Below are 15,727 nucleotides of genomic sequence, written 5' to 3'. Positions count from 1 at the left end.
GCAGCTTCTGTCCTCCAGGGCTCTCTCATGTGGGTCCCCGTCTCCGTCTCCCAAGGTCCCACACAACCGCGCCCTCTCCTCCTTGTGTCGGGCTGTCATTCTGCCATAAACACAGCTGGCCTGTCAATCACGCTGCCCACTAGATGAGGTCTCTCAGAGGCAGTCCCTGAGCTCGCTGCTGGACGTCGGAAGCGCTGGGCTGAGTGCAAGGTCACCGGCTCTTTGCTCTGCATCAGTACCCGTGACACCCCTTGGCCTGGAATTGATTGGGCAAATATTTGGCCCAGTTCCTCAGATTTCAAAATGACCTTTTAGAGAATTAAAATAAGTAAATGAAGATTCCGTGCAGGAGAACCTGTTCCTCCAGAGCAACGGGGCCCTCTTGTGTCTGTGGCCGCCTGTGGGGCGTCTGATCTGAGTGGCCCTCGCTGTGTGCCCAGGGTGGCCGACTCCTGGGAGTCCGCAGTCAGCACGCAGAGGAGCGGACGTGCCTGTGAGCACGTGGCCCTCCTCCAGCAGGAGAGCAGAGGCTCTGCACTGTGCAGAGGGAGGTCATCTGCCAAGGTGAGTGGCAGTGGTGCCCTTTGTCAGGCACGAAAGCCCTGGATTCCAGCAGAGGGTGCCGGCGTGCACGCGTCTTGTGAGCAGTGCACAGAGGCACGCAGCATGGCTTCCTCCTGGGCCTCACGCTCGGGTTCAGCCAGCAGTGAGGAGTGGGGCCGGCGAGCTCCAGACAGGAGGACAAATGTCTTTCCCGCTCTGACACTCTTTATCCCCGGCCACCAAGATGTGTGGGGCTTCTCCACCACCTCAGCCACACCCCTGGGGCGTCTGCTGTTCAGCTCATTCACAACTTTCCACCAGGAGTCAGGGTCCCACCCATGGGCAGGGGTCTCAGTCCCTTAAGGCCAGTTCCAAGCAGGAGGTTGTCACCTAAGGTCTGGCCAGATGGCTGCAAACTGGGGTCCTATAACCCCTTTGTCAGGTTCAGGGAATTAGCTGGGAGGGCTCACAGGGCTGGGGGACACACTTACTTATGTCCCCAGAATACAATATTAATAAAGGACAGAGATGAAGAGCCGGATGAGACAGACAGAAACACACAGGGCGAGGAATGGGGAAGAGGCTGGAGCCTCCATGCCTCCCTGGCTCTTCCTCTCCAGGCACCTCCGCCTGACCCGTTGTCCCAGGTTCCCAGTCCCTGTCCCTTCATGAGGGCTTCACGGAGGCTCCCTTGCAGAGGCAGATCAAGGACATGGTTGGCCACTGGCAACCAACACAACCTGCAGCCCTCTCCCCTCCCGGAGGCCCAGGCTGGGGAGGAGGTGGCCCACTCTGCCAATCCTCCATCCCCAGCTTGGTTTCCCTGGTAACCAGACACCAGGCTTCCCCTTCTAGAGTCAGAAGCCCTTCACACCCAGGAACCCCAAGGGATTTCAGAGCTCCGCCCCAGAGCTCCCGTCACTCAGGAAACGGCCAAGTTCTCTCGGGAGCTCTGAGTCAGGAGCAGGGATCAAAAGCAAATGTTAGAGCAGAGGATTCTCCAGCTCCGCGGTGACAGGTGTGTAAAGACCTGATGGGGACAGAGTACGAATATGTATTTCTTACTGTGTCACAACTCCCAGGCTGCCACCCGGACAGCTAGAGGGACCTCTCCAGGGCAGGAGTGGAGCCTGGTGTTTGCGGTCAGAGGAGCTCCGTGGCTGGCCACCTGGGCCCTTGTCTGAGATGGGCAGATGCAGAACGGACAGTCCAGGCTCTGCACACCTGCCATGCACGAGGTCAGCGAGTGCTCGGGGGATATCGGGGGCCATGGAGCCCAGAGCACAGAGTCTGCACCTCGCCGATACACGGCCATTTCTTCTCTCACACTCTGGAGGCCCCAAGTCTGTGCTCCAGGGTTGGCATAAGGAGGATATGGGCCATGACTCTCCCTAGCTCCCAGGGTCGCTGGCAATCAGGCCCTGCCAGCATCTGCACGGGCTCCTCCATCCCCACTCTCACCTTATTTTAACTTATCTCCCTCGGTTCAAATTTTCCTATTTAAAAATAACAGAGGTTGGGCTGGGGATGTGGCTCAAGCGGTAGCGCGCTCGCCTGGCATGCGTGCGGCCCGGGTTCAATCCTCAGCACCACATACAAACAGGGATGTTGTGTTCGCTGAGAACTAAAAAATAAATATTAAAAACTCTCTCTCTCTCTCTCTCTCTCTCTCTCTCTCTTTAAAAAAAATAAAAATAAAAATAACAGAGGCATATGGGGTCAGGGGCCCACCCTGCTCCACCGTGACCCCATCTTAACTAACCCTATCCCCCAGGGACCCCATTTCCAAGTAAGGCCACCTTCTGAGGTCCTGGGAGCTAGGACTTCCACATAAGAGGGGGCAGATTCAGCACAGGACACTGGGTGTGGCACTTGGTTTTTCCCTGTGCCTCAGCCTCAGCTGTGAAGGAAGGCAGCCGCTCCCTCCTGCCCACTGAGCCCACCCTGTGGCCTCTGGGGACCCTGACTCCTCACTTCCTGACTAAAGATCCTGCTGTATCTGACCCTGACCGTGGCCTCCTGCCTCCTTCCTTGGAGTCAGCCGCTCCTTCCCCTGCATCTCTGTCCATCGGTGAGCCCTCCTTCCTCTACGCAGGGCCTTTGCCAGGGCCCACAGTTCCCTCCCTGGTCCCCTCTCTGATCCTCTTCATCTCTCCCTTCACCCTTGTCCCCACCTCCACTCCTGCCTCCCACACCTCCTCTATACCTACTCACCTGCTGCCCACCCACCCCTCCACCAGAAAGTACCACAGCCCATGTTCACCAGGCCCAAAGCTGGACTCATGAGCCCCCAAGGCTGCCTGCCCTCCGCTCACAGCGCCCACGCTCCCCCGTCCTCAGGCCTCCTCCTTACATCTGCCACTATCTGCAGGTCCAGGCCAGGCTCTCCCACCTAGAGGAGCCCAGCACTTCCCCTTGGTCCTCTCAAGCAAATGACAGCCAAAGAGGTCTGTCCGCCACCCCTGCCTCCTTCTCTGGTGTGTGGGTAAAGTCTAACCTGCCTCTGGCCAGCAGGACTCCCAGGCCTCTGCTCCTGAGGTGGCCCCGCTTCTCTGGGATCCTCTCACCCCCTCCTCCCAGCTGGCTCTGGGCCTGCACTTCTGGTGCTGCTGCCCCGACTCCTGCAGCTGCCAGCCTAAAGCCCAGTGCCACCACCTGGGGGTCCCCATTGCCCTCTCCAGCCCGTGAGAAGGGCCTTCCTCCCGGGGTCGCTGTGGTGCTGGTTAGAGCGTCGTCGGGCTCCGTGCTCTCATTTGCCTCTTTAGATCAACATCTTCTGGAATCCAGGGTAACTTCTGGAACATGGTCAGCACTCAGCAAATACTGGATCAGATGGAGGTTTTGAAGGACAGAGGATGGACGGAAGGGAGGATGAGAGGCAGGAAAGAAGGAAGGATTAGTAGGAAGGGCCAGGGGTACTGACCCAGGCAGGCAGGCAGGTGACAGGCAGGGGCCCACAGCAGGATCAGAGCAGATGCTGCAGGCAGGAAGGTCAGCCCCTCAGTGTGAGAAGACGAGACAGGGACCATGGCTAGATCAGGAGCTTGGCCAAGCCACATCCCAAATTAGCCAAGAACCAGGAAACCGGGGGTTCACCCCTCCTGGCTTGACAGGGTCGTGGCCTGGTTTAGTGCTGATTGTCCCACATCCTGGGAAATTCCTCAGTCCCAAGCAAAGTGGGCTGAGTGGTCCCCTACTAGGACCAAGACTAGTGTCCAGTTCATAGCAGGAAGGGCCCCCCAAGCTCCTGGGCTGATGTTCCTCAACCCTCCAAGGCCAGAGTGGGCCCAGGCCAGTACGGGGAGCAGAGGGCAAGCAGAGCCAGCCTCCTCCGACTGAGCAGAACTGCAAAGGCCACCCACGCTCCTTGGCTCTGCTCCCAAGGACCCTTCCACTGCCAGCCCTCCCCAGGCTCTAGGAGCCCATCCTGGCCACTGGCCCTCCTACATCCTGGCCACTGGCCCTCCCTATTCACTGTCCCTAGGTGCTGTGGATGGAACCGTGTCCTCCCAAAGTTCGTGTGAGCCCTAATCTCCAGGTGACAGGATTTGGAGAAGCCCTTAGGAGGTACGAGGGGCAAAGGAGGTTGTGAGGGTCCAGCCTCCAGAACCGCAGAGAAACTTCTTTCTGTGATCTAAGCTGCCCAGTGGGATGCTGGGTTAGGCAGCCCCAGTGTGCTGAGCCCTGAGACCCCCAACCCCCCCTTCAAAATTGACCCGCCCTCAGCCCCATTTTCTCAGGCCCTTTCTGAGGGGCCGTGGGGAGTTCTGGGTTACCACAGGTTGCTCCCAGTTTCCCACGGTATTCCTTCAGAGGTTGGCTTGGAAAATCGTACCCGTGGCATCGCTCAGCCTTGGACGGTCACAGCGTGAGCAGCGCCCCAGGGTGCTGCATGGCCCCCTCTTTCCCAAAGCAGTTTCAGCTGGGAACTGTCTGGACTCCTTCTCGCTCCCTGTTGCTAGTGTGACCAAATGTCACAAAGGCAGAGGATTACACAGGACATTTATCCTCTTATTGCTGGGAGGCCAAAGTAGATCTCGTTGGGCCACAGTCCAGATTTGGGCAGGGACGCTTCCTTCTAGAGGTTCCAGGGGAGGGTCCTCTTCTTCTTCAATTTCCAAAAGCTTCCTCACTACTTAGAGAGAGACCTCCGTGACCCCTGGTTCCTCCCCCTGCCCTCGTCACCACACCACCTGCTTCTAACTCCACCTCCTGCATCTCTTTCTCTAAAGACCCAGTGATTACGTTTAGGACCCACCTGGGTGACCATGACACTCTCCCCATTCCTAGATCTTTACCCTAATCACACCTGGAAAGTCCCTCTGGTCGTAGCAGGTGTCACACACAGGTTGGAGCATGGAGGGCGCTGTGCACAGGTCACCTGGTGGGGCCTGCTCTCTCCACAGTGAGCCTGAGGTCAGGGCTCCCAGGGCTGCCGAGAAAGAGAGAACCCACAGGGCTCCGGGAGGAACTTGACTCTGGTTTAAAGTGTCCACACGGCCAGCCCTGCAGTCCCGCTACTCAGGAGGCTGGAGCAGGACTCCATGCTAAAGCCCAGCCCAGACAATTTAATGAGACCCTTCCTCAAAATAATAAAACTGTGAAACATAAAATGGGTGGGGTGGTCGCCGAGCAGTGGCGCGCTCCTCTAGCAGGCTCGAGGCCCTGGTTTGGATCCATAGTACTTCAAAGAAGGAAAAAAAATCTAAAAAGTGCCCATGAATACGAGTTCTTAACACTGCAGAGTGCCCTAACTGGCCTCAGAACCATGGTGTGTAGGAAAGGAAACGTCTTGCAGGGTGTGGGGACCGGCTGGCTGAACATGCAGGTCATATGTCCCAGGTGCCTCCTGTCCTCTGCTTTACTGGGCCCTCTCGACACCCGCCTGTACCCACCTTCCTGGTGGTGGTCACACGCAGGGCCCTATGGTGAGAGGAAGCCCCAGGCCTGCAGACCTGGAAGCACCACGGCCTGAGCCAGCACCCTGCATGGACATCTTGGGAACACTGGTCAAAGAGAGGGGCAGAGAGGGCCCCAATTTCAAGGTAGAAAAGGACAGATCAGCTGAGCCACAGGAATCCCTGCTTCAGCCCTTTTCTGAGCAAACAGCAGGGTCCTTGAAGTCAGCCTGGGCACTGGGCCCTTCATTCCCTAATTTGGTACATGACCTTGAACAATTCCTCTGTCCTTCTGATCCTGTGGAGGTGTTGATGCAATTGGGTGGATACAATGACCACAGCATCACAGCCATTGTGAGACTCTCATTGCCACCAGAATGGGGACTGTCCCTGATCAGTAAGTATAGCAGGCTAGTGGGGAGGTGGCTCAAGCCAGTCCCCTGGGTCCACAGGCAATGGCTGCAGAAAACAAAGAAATGGAGCCTGGCCAGGGGAGGGTGGCCAGCGGAGGACTTTTCCCTGCTCTGGAGTGCAGCAGCTGATGACCCGACATTGCTGTCCCTCCAGGTTTATGGTGGCCCCAGTAGGCTTGGTGACACTGGGTGGGTGGCCTGGTAGGAGCTTCTGTGCAGGCCGCTTCCCTGTGGCCAGAGTGTTGGCTGGAAGCCTTCTAGGGTAGGATAGGCAGGACCTGGGCGGCGCCAGGGGAGGGGACAGGGCTGCTGTGGTCAGTGACAAATGCGGGCTGCAGTCCTGCCTGACCTCTGCTCTGTCCTGAGCCCTAAGGACTGCCACCCTGCTGTGTGCACACTAAGCTGCAAGACAGAGTGAGTACGGACACTGTGGCTGTGGTCTCGCGGGCCTGAGGCTGCGGGGAGGGACCCAGGGGCACTCTAGAGTATCGGGTCTGGAGGGCTCAACATCTCTCGGGAGTCTCAGAGGGACGGGAAGGGCCCTCCACAGTGCTGAGAACAAGAGGGGGCCACCCGAGCTGCAGGGGAAATCCTCCCAGTGGCGCGACCTTGGGCTGCACCCTGAAGCTGGCCAAGCCTCCGTGTCCCCACAGGTGGGAGGGAGGTAGTCACAGCCCTTGCCCGTGTGACTGAGGCACAGCCCCAGGGGCAGTGCCCACCAGCCACACCTGGCTGGAACGTAGATCAGTGTGGTTGTCACCTTTGGAGGGGCCACTCCGGTCAACCGCTAGGTTTCTGCTCACCCTGCGATGCCCAGGACAACACCCCCACCCCCACAAACAGAATGCTCCTGCTCTGAGTGTCAACAGGACAAGATTGAGAAACCCTGACCCAAGGCAGTGGCGACAAGCTGTCTGCTGGATGGGGGCCGCTCCCTCACGTCGTCCACTCGAGAGCCTCAGGAAAAGTTGCTTCCCTAGATAAGGCGCCTGGTGGAGGCAGCCTTGGGGAGGGCGGGCGGAGGCTCGGGAGCTCCAGGAGCCTTGGAAGTTTGCTAAAGAACCCAAGCCGAGCAAGGTGAGCGGGGTGTTCAGGTTTTCTAAGGATGGGCTCTCGGCAAGGAATGCCACAGTGAGGGGCCGCAGCTCCCTGGGCCAGTGTCCTCATTCATCGGTTGGAGCCTAAAGCGTGGAGCGTGGAGAGGCTGGGACACCTGGGGGTGGAGGACGTGTTCATGACATTGACCAAGGTGACGCACACGGCGTCTTTGGTCTCCAGGCTCCGGCCCTGTTCTCTAGGGATGCAGGGCTGTTGGTCAGTTAGACCTCAACAGAGAGGGTGTTAAAATATAAGGCCCAGCTGAGCCACGACTTGGGGTCGCATGGCTGGAGAGCCCGGAGCTGGGGTGGGCCCAGCAGCAGCTCGCAGCCTGGCTGTGTCCACCCCAGTGTCCATCTGGCATCTGCTACCTCTGAGGAGGAGGGGGGTCCAGGCTTACGTAACTGGTGGAGCTCTGGGAGAAACATGAGGAGCCATTATGGGAAATAATAGGGGGAGGGAGAGGTTCAGGTGTGGGGGGAATGTCACCAAGGGTGACATGAAAGCAGAGCGTGAACCTGTGCAGAAGCAGCCTTGGGGGGGACGGTCAGAAGGGAACTCTAGAAGAGAGTGGTGTGGGGGAGGGCCCAGGGCAGGACAGAGACTGCTGGGTTGGGGGAGTCTGGAAGGGAAGCATTAGGCCTGGGGACTCACGTGACCCAGGCAGAGCAGGTCAAGGTGAGGTTGACGGGGGCCAGCGCAGCCAGGACACACAGGGATCCTCAGGCCACATACAGTGGGCAGCAGTGGTCTTCTGTGGCCGGGGGAGCTGGGCCAAGGCCGTGAGGGAAGGAGCTTCTGTCCCATGCCGTGTGTACAGTGGCCCCCGGGCACAGAGGGGAGGCCACTAGTGGTCCAGGTGGAAGCAGGGTCTCCCCTTAGGGTGGTGGGGAGAGTGGAGAGAGGCAGGGAGGTCGGAGGCCTATGTGGAAATAGAAATCCACAAGCCTTGCTCATGGGCTGCAGACGGAAAGGTCCAGGTTGCTTCTCCCATGAAGCCCTACCCAGGTCTTCAGGGTCTGGAGGAAGCGCCGTCCTCGTCAGATCCACGCCCTTGTCCCTTCGTGATTAGCAGATGCTGGAAAGACCCTCCTCACCTGCACACTTCTCTCGGCTGAGTCTGGAACCAGACCGGGTGGGACCTTGTTGCCCAATTTGGAATGAAAGCCAGCAGATTTGACGTCCACGTATCGTAGGGGATCAGTGGAAAACAGGGCAGAGCCTCCTCCCCTTCCCCCTGCACTGCCACATACCTCAAGCTTGAAATTGCAGGTGAACTTGAGTGGTCTCCTCTCTTCCTCCTGCAGGAATGTTAATGTCAGGGTCCGGGCTCTCCCGGCACATAGCGGGGCTGGTCTGCGGCCAGGGAGGCTCCCTGGGCCCGCTCAGAGGACCCAAAAGGCTATCAAAGCCACGTATTTCCACCAGAGGCCCAGGAACTTGATGGCGAAACCCAGGCTTTATAACCATGAAGCTCAAACACACCCTGAGGCCTCCACTTACAGAGAGACTTCTCTTCACACCACGTTGCAGGGGACGAGCCCTTGAGAGGGGACATTGGGAGTGAACACGTTTGTTCCACTAAGCCTCAGTTAATTCACTATAAGATTGGGGCTAATAACACTTAATTTTGGAGAATATTTTATGTAGTAATTGTAGTGCTTCATAAATAGTGGCCTTAATAAAAGGGTGGGCCCAAATGGAGCAAGACTTCTGGGTCCCAATCCTGTGGCCCAAGGGAACCTGAGTGAACCTGGGACCCTCCACCCCATGAGCAGACCTTGCTCTCCCAGGAGACCTAGGGACTTCTCACTCTCAGGTCTCTGGTGTTCAGGGGTTTGGGGACATGGTGGGGGCAGCTGTTGGCCACAGCACCTTCCAGTCCTGGTGTTGCTGATGAAGAATGCAAGGGTTGGGTTGGGTGGCCTGGCCAGCTGCCTAGCAGCCTCACGAGGGCTCTGCCCACACAGGATGTCCCCTGTTCCTGGCTGCTCCAGCCATGGGGTTATCAGCTCTGTGCTGATCTGCAGGGGACTCAGCCAAATGGTTTCTCTAGGGCAACTCGATCTGCAGGAGAGGGCACACTGTACTATAGATAGACTAGTTTAAAGGACACACAGTAGTACACAGCCACCTTGTCCCTCACAGACCTCCAGAGATGGCCGTCACTGTGGGAACAGGGAGGGAGAACAGCCTAGAATTTGGGAGTATGTTCCTGAATTATCTGCAGATTAGGGCTATCGCAGCGGCTGCTGAACCAGGATCAAAGATGCAGGAGGCTGAGACTCCAAGACACAATCAGGGTCAGAACTGGTCTAAGTCCACCCCTTGCCAGTCAGCAGGAGGCTCCTCCTTGGACCTTGGATTACCCCTCTGTAAGATGTAGAGAGAGCCCACCTCCCTGGGGGGGTGTGGTTGAAGGAGTTGATGACAGCAGAGCACCTAGCAGAGGGTGGGCAATGCCCCCACCCCCCACCCCGTGGCCCATGACTGCAGAGGCTGCTGCATTTGGCTCCCCACGGCCAGACATTCTGCAGGCAGAACATTCTTCTCTGAGCCCAGGTGCAAATGGGAGAGGAGGGCTGGTCAGGATGACCTACCTGAGCCCTTCAGCCTTGTTCAAAGACGGGCCTGTGGTCCTGGTCCGCCTGATGCCCCAACCTATTCTTGTCCCAAGGTCTCCCCAAGTGGGCCACTCGGTAGCAGTTTCCAAAGCTGCAGTTTGGGTTCCTTTAGGGTTTGGCTTTGTCTGGGTCCTGTGACTGGCCGGCTGTCTCTGCTCACCCTGGCTCTAGGGGACCTGATGACCTGGTATTTGGAGAATAAACCTAGCAGGGAAGGACTTGCTCCAAGAACAGTGTGCAGGATGTAGATGCTCCCCAGGGCTGGCCGAGCTGCCTCCAGGCACAGCTGAGGACATGGGGTGCCAGGTGTCAGGTGTCAGGTGGAGCTTTGGCCAGACAAGCCATTCAGATGCCTCATATTTGCATAGCACTTGCTCCCTGGGAGGCTCTGCTCCCAGAACCCCATGGGCCAGTGCTGCTTCTACCCTGACTCACAGTGGGGAGGGTGGCTTGGGGAGCACTGGCCACCCAGAGTCACAGTGTGAAGTCCTAGTAGGCTGAGAGGTGAACCAGGCAGCTGGCTCCAGAGCGGGGCTCCTCACCACTATGGAGGTAGAAGGAGGACTTGGGGCCACAGCCAGATGGGGGGCACAGGCAGGAGGGAGGACAGGAGCAGAGACAGAAGGCCTGTGAGCAGGAGCAGTGGACCACCCTGCAGGACTTCACTCTTGGTGTGTCTGTGTCCTGACTTCCCTATCCTCACCTTTTTTTTAAAAAAAAAAAAAAAAAAAAAAAGAACACAGTCTTGTTGGCTTGGGGCACACTCCAGTGACTTCATTTTAATGCCATGAGCTCTTTAAAGATCCTTTCTCCAAATACAGTCACATTGTGAGGTGTCCAGGGTCAGGAATTTTATGGGCACTTTTCAGATGCTGATGAAAGACGGGGAGGTCGGAGGCTCACAGTAAGAGTGCGGAGTTTTTCAGGAGGAGACGTGGCTCTCTAGGGACAAAGGTGGCCTGTAGCAGCCCTGGCAGACGGATCAGTACCATGATACCCTGACCACCGGGCTCAGGGGACATGCAGTGGCCAAGCCAGCAGGGCAGAGGCCCAGCGGGAGGAGCTGGTCTGAGCTCTCAGAGGGACCGGAGCCTTGCCAAGCGCTGGGCCATGATACCCCAGGGAAGGTCAGAGGCTTCTCACCCCTGGAAACCTCCCCGATGCCCACCACCGACGGGAGCCTTGATGTGAACGAGAGGCCAGGCGTCCCGTGCTGGCAGGCCCCTGCCTGTCCTCGGGTCTGCACTTGCTCTGCCTTCTCCTTCCTGGCCCTATCGTAGATGTCCACATCCCCGGTCCAGCCCCTCCAGCCATAGCGCCCTCCACAGGCCCTCACCCCTGACCTCATGGGTACTGTCACTCCTCTTTGAGGCCACATGGACCCAACCGGAGGCTGGGTGATGAGTGGTGACAACTCTCTAGAATGTCAGCTTCACCTGTCTCTCTGCCCACAGCTCCAAGAACTGCTGCCGGCGCCCTCGCTGAGAACACCTTCCCACATCCCCTCCAGGACAGCGGCAGCCGCCATGAAGCTGGTCCTCCTCTTGTGCCTGACGCTGATCAGCCCTCAGCTGGCCTCCCTCCGACGCCACAACTCTCGTGAGACAAAGAAGAAAATCAAGGAACCCGCTGTCCATGACACAGTGGCCCCCAGCACCAGGGAATTCACCTTTGACCTCTACAGAGCCTTGGCTTCCAATGCCCCTGGACAGAACATCTTCTTTTCCCCTCTGAGCATCTCCATGAGCCTGGCCATGCTCACCCTGGGGGCCTGCTCCAACACCAAGGCGCAGATCCTGGAGGGCCTGGGCCACAGCCTGCACCCCGGCTCAGAAGAGGAACTCCACAACACCTTCCAGAAGCTTCTGCAGGAGCTCAGTCAGCCCAGAGAGGGCCTCGAGCTCAGCCTCGGCAACGCCCTCTTCATGGACCCTATAGTGAGCGTTCAGGAGGGCTTTCTGAGGGCCATGAAGACTATGTACCAGGCAGACATTTTCCCCACCAACTTTAGGGACTCCACAGAAGCCCAGAAGCAGATCAATGACTATGTGGCAAAGAAAACCAAGGGCAAGATTGTGGACTTGATCCAGAACCTCGACAGCACCCACATCATAGTGATGGTGAATTACATTTTCTTTAAAGGTGAGGTTACAAGTTCCAGTTTGAACCAGAACTTTCTCTCTTTCTGCTGCTTTAGCCAGAACAATACCCAATTCCCTCCACCTAAAGAAGCCAGTGAGGCAGCTTTAGTGCTTCGTCCCAGCGGGAGCCCCTCTGGCCCACTGATAGAGGTAGAGCCGTTATCTCCCTGGATTTCCTGAAAACGCCCCTGCTCTCCAACGGCTCATCTGCTCCTCTTTGCAGATGCTGAGCCCTGTGACCTGCAGGGAAGGGGGACAGACAGAGTAGGGGAAGAGGGGAGAAGAGGGGGGAATCAAACTGTCAACCCCCAGAGTCACAAATAGTGTCTCAGAGCCTTTGGGTTACTACAGCAAAACGCCACACACTGGGTGGCTTATAAGCAACAGAACTTTATTTCTCACATTTTTAGAGAACAGGAAGCCTGAGATGGACTCAGTGTCTGCCGAAGCCAGGATCCCCACAGCTAGCACATTCACACAGCGGGAGGGGCGCGTGGGTCCCTGGGTCCCTCCCACAACGGCACTGATCTCACTTACGAGGACTCTGCTTTGGCAACCTAACGGCCTCACAGAGGCCCTGCCTCCTGGCACCATCACCTTGGGGTCTAGGGTTTCAACAAATGGATGTGGGGAGAGGGAACAAATTCAGAGCTTGGATTCTGAGTTTCTTGTCCCTCAGTCCAGGACTGGTCCCCTTATAGCAACTGTGAAATAAGCTAAGCATTGGTTCTGGGGCAGGGCCCACCTCGAGAACTATTAAGAAGTCAGAAGCGGTCATTTGCCATCCTTGATTAGCAGTGCCCATGGGAAGCAGCCAGAGAAGGAGCCCAGGGAAGGCCTCCCAACAGGGATGATCATGTCCTTCCAGGACCCCTTACACCTCTGTGCAAAACCCAGATCAAAATGCAACATCAGGAAAAGAGTAAAACACAGCACCTCCCCTAGACATCAGGGAGCACCTCAGGCATCAGAAAATCAAAGGGCTTCCAAAGACATGAAAGCCAACCTTCTTGTTTTTCAAATATGGAAGGAGAGGCACCATGACAAGTGGAGACTTACCCTAGGGTTATAAAGGGACCTGCCTTCATAGTCCAGGGTGCAGGTTCTGCTGCACTACAGTGAAGGCTCTATACAAGGAGATGCTCTGCGACTCTGCTTCCTGAATCCACTCTTCCTTTGCAGCACAGAATGCCTCGCCCTTACCCAGTTCTCTTCCCTCCCTGTCGCCCCCCATCTTTAGCTAAGTGGGAGACAGGCTTCAGCCCCGAAAACACCAAAGAGCAAGATTTCCACGTGAACTGGGACACCACCGTGAAGGTGTCCATGATGAACCGTGAGGATCAATATTACTACTTCCTGGACCGCAACCTCTCCTGCGAGGTGGTGGGGGTCCCCTACGAAGGCAACGCCACTGCCCTTCTCATCCTCCCCAGCGAGGGCAAGATGGTGCAGGTGGAGAACGGCCTGACCGGGAAAAGGCTGGGGAAGTGGCTTCACTTGCTCACCAAGAGGTACTCTTCAGACCACTCCAGGGCCAGCCTGACCCTGCCCGAGCCCAGGGACATCCTTGGCCCCCAGGACCACACAGTGGTGGTGGGAAGGACCCTCCCAGCTTTGGAGCTCCTTCCAAACCCAAAGTCACCCAGCAAAGTCCTAGGCCAGCTGGAGGGACCCGGGCAGGAAGCTGGGTTCCCTGGGGAGGTGCCAGAGTGGGGCAGCCCAAGTCCAAGTCCAGACCCAGGGGAGGTCTGTCCGAGATGAAGGGCAGAGAAGCCCAAGAAGCTGAGGGGCGTGCCTGGAACACAAGCTCAGGGAGCCCCGGTTCGGGCTGAGGACGGCTCTTGTCTTTCTCTAGGCAGCTGGACCTTTACCTTCCCAAGTTCTCCATCGAGGGCTCCTATCAGCTGGAGAAAATCCTGCCCAAGATAGGGATCAGCCAAATCTTCACCTCCCAGGCCGACCTCAGCGGCCTCACCAACCACTCCAACATCCAGGTGTCCGAGGTGAGTCCAGAAGTCCCCGAGCCACCGCCTTCAGGAATGGCCTGCCCTGCCCTGAGATCGCCCCGCCCCCTCCTCTTTTCCACAAAGATGTTACTTTGGGCTTCTTGCTCCTTGCCATAGGAAGCCATCGTGCCTGGGGGGATGGAGTGCAGTCATAACTGGTCAAAACTCAGAATCCTGTGCAAGCCCCTTCCCTTCCTAGCTGTGTGAGCTCCAGCAAATACCTGAGACTCTGAGCCTCCTCTCTCTCGTCTGTCAAACGGGGAAGTCACACCTCACTGTGAGGTGTCACGAGGATTCAGTGACTTGACACACGTGCAGTCTCCTCTGGGCACAGCGGCTGGCACAGTGGCTGTTCAGATGTTCCACTTCCTCCCTCTCCCAGGCTCAGGGGCACAGACGCCTGTGTTGGAGCCGTAGGTGGCTTTGCCATTTCCCCGCGAACCCTTCTCCCAGCCCTGGGTGGCCGGATAATGCCTGCTGTCTCCCTGCAGGTGGTGCACCGCGCCGTGGTGGAGGTGGACGAGTCAGGAACCAAAGCAGCTGCAGCCACAGGGACAGTCTTCATGTTCAGGTCGGCCCGACTGAGCTCTCAGAGGGTTGTGTTCAACAAACCCTTTCTGCTGGCCATCGTGGAAAACACGAACTTCCTCTTCTTTGGCAAAGTGACCCAACCCTGAGGGCAGTTTTCTCCTGGAATTCACAGGCTCCACAGTGGGAGACAGGGGTGAGCATGGCCCATCTATCTGCTAGTAGCTGGTGATTAACATAGGTTTAGCTGACTATTGGTATATCACAAATAATAATAAGATCAATATACTGGTGATTACTTCTTACACAATTGCAAGACATGGGTGCTTGGAGAAACCTGGAGAACATTTGGTCTTGTCCTTGCTATCCATCAGTAGAGATTGTCACTGAAGCTTAGAAAGGCCAGTTGACTCATCCAAGCTCCCACAACATTAGTACCCCAGACAGGCCCAGAGTTCAGGCCACTGATGCTCAGATCAGTGGTACAAACACATTTGGAAGACAGTTCCGGTTGCTGAGAGACACCAGGAGGCAAATTTTTAAGTTTTGTCCCCCATCTGGATGGGGATACCCACCCTGCTTTAACCAGCTGTGTGACAGTGGATTCACACTGGCCCCCTCTGGACTTCAGGATCCTCATGTCTCCAGTGAAAGGATCCCAATAAAGGACCCTTGAAATATTTAAAAGGTTGGACTGTCCCATGTCAGCCTTGGTTGATTTCAGCACATTTGAGTGTTAGGTAAAACAGAGGCCAGGGTGGAAATGTCCCAATGCAGGATTGTACTAACCGGTGTCTTCCCCAGCCAGGCCCACGAAAGGATAACTATTCCCCTTTGCAAAGGGGAGAGGAGCGGCTGCAGACCCTGACGACTAACCTTGTGAATTTTATGTCAGCAATAATAATAAAGCATTTTTCAAATACTGGGCCTCGTTGTCTTTGTGGCGGCAGCTCTAGGAACGGTGACACCGACAACTTGCCATGCTCTAGACTTGGTGCTGGGCACTTGCCTGCATGCTCCCATTCACTCCCCAAGGCAAGGTGCCACCTTCATCCCCAGTTTAAAGACGGGAGGTGAGTCTTGGTGAGGCTGGGTGGTATACCCAGGTACAGAGCCCAGATGACTGGATGTCCCCAGAGCCACCGGCTCAGTCCCATGCTCCGCCGTGGAGGAGAGATGATGAGACAAGGGGAAGTCCCGTGAGTGGCCCAGGAAAGCTCCTTTTCTGCCTTTCCCAAGTCAACAAGCTCCCTGCACTGTCAAATGAAGGGGACCAGACACCAGAATTGAAGGGTGAGCACGTGAGTGCATCTTCCTCACTCGGCCTCTTACTGTCCCCAAGTTAGCTGCCCCCAGAGCCCCTGCCCACCCGACGTGCATGTTCTTATCCTGATTTCCTTGAGGCTGTGCCCACTGCTGTGACCTCAGGGCCTGGACTGTATTAAAGCTGGCACCCACGGGAGGTACCAAGGCCAG

General features: G+C 57.0%; 1 protein-coding gene across 5 annotated transcripts; it reads left to right on the top strand.

Moving 5' to 3' along the window:
• Positions 1–5,759: 5,759 nt before the first annotated feature.
• Positions 5,760–15,173, top strand: LOC124090158 (plasma serine protease inhibitor). 5 transcript variants are annotated; one of them, XM_046440554.2, is made up of 6 exons: positions 6,134–6,268; positions 11,031–11,718; positions 12,958–13,228; positions 13,573–13,720; positions 14,215–14,447; positions 15,060–15,173. In XM_046440554.2, exons 2-5 carry the CDS (start codon positions 11,103–11,105, stop codon positions 14,398–14,400), a joined length of 1,221 nt encoding a protein of 406 aa, XP_046296510.1. In that variant the 5' UTR covers positions 6,134–6,268; positions 11,031–11,102; the 3' UTR covers positions 14,401–14,447; positions 15,060–15,173. The 5 variants fall into 5 exon arrangements, with proteins under 5 accessions (XP_046296509.1, XP_046296510.1, XP_046296511.1 ...); XM_046440555.2 differs by having other exon boundaries at positions 15,056–15,173; XM_046440553.2 differs by lacking the exon at positions 6,134–6,268 and adding an exon at positions 5,760–5,838 and having other exon boundaries at positions 14,215–15,173.
• The last annotated feature ends 554 nt before the right edge of the window (positions 15,174–15,727 follow it).

This window comes from Marmota monax, unplaced genomic scaffold (genome assembly GCF_021218885.2).
Source record: "Marmota monax isolate L192 unplaced genomic scaffold, Marmota_monax_Labrador192_F-V1.1 WCK01_AAM20220418_F8-fsc00017, whole genome shotgun sequence".
NCBI lineage: Eukaryota > Metazoa > Chordata > Mammalia > Rodentia > Sciuridae > Marmota > Marmota monax.
Note: the sequence above shows the minus strand (reverse complement) of the source record. Positions and strands in the feature narration are given on the sequence as shown.

Bases quoted from the DNA above. Each gene is read 5' to 3' on its own strand.
- LOC124090158 (XM_046440553.2), top strand. From the start codon at position 11,103: ATGAAGCTGGTCCTCCTCTTGTGCCTGACGCTGATCAGCCCTCAGCTG. The intron at 11,719-12,957 runs GTGAGGTTACAA...CCCCATCTTTAG, and splicing joins GAATTACATTTTCTTTAAAG to CTAAGTGGGAGACAGGCTTC. The intron at 13,229-13,572 runs GTACTCTTCAGA...GTCTTTCTCTAG, and splicing joins CTTCACTTGCTCACCAAGAG to GCAGCTGGACCTTTACCTTC.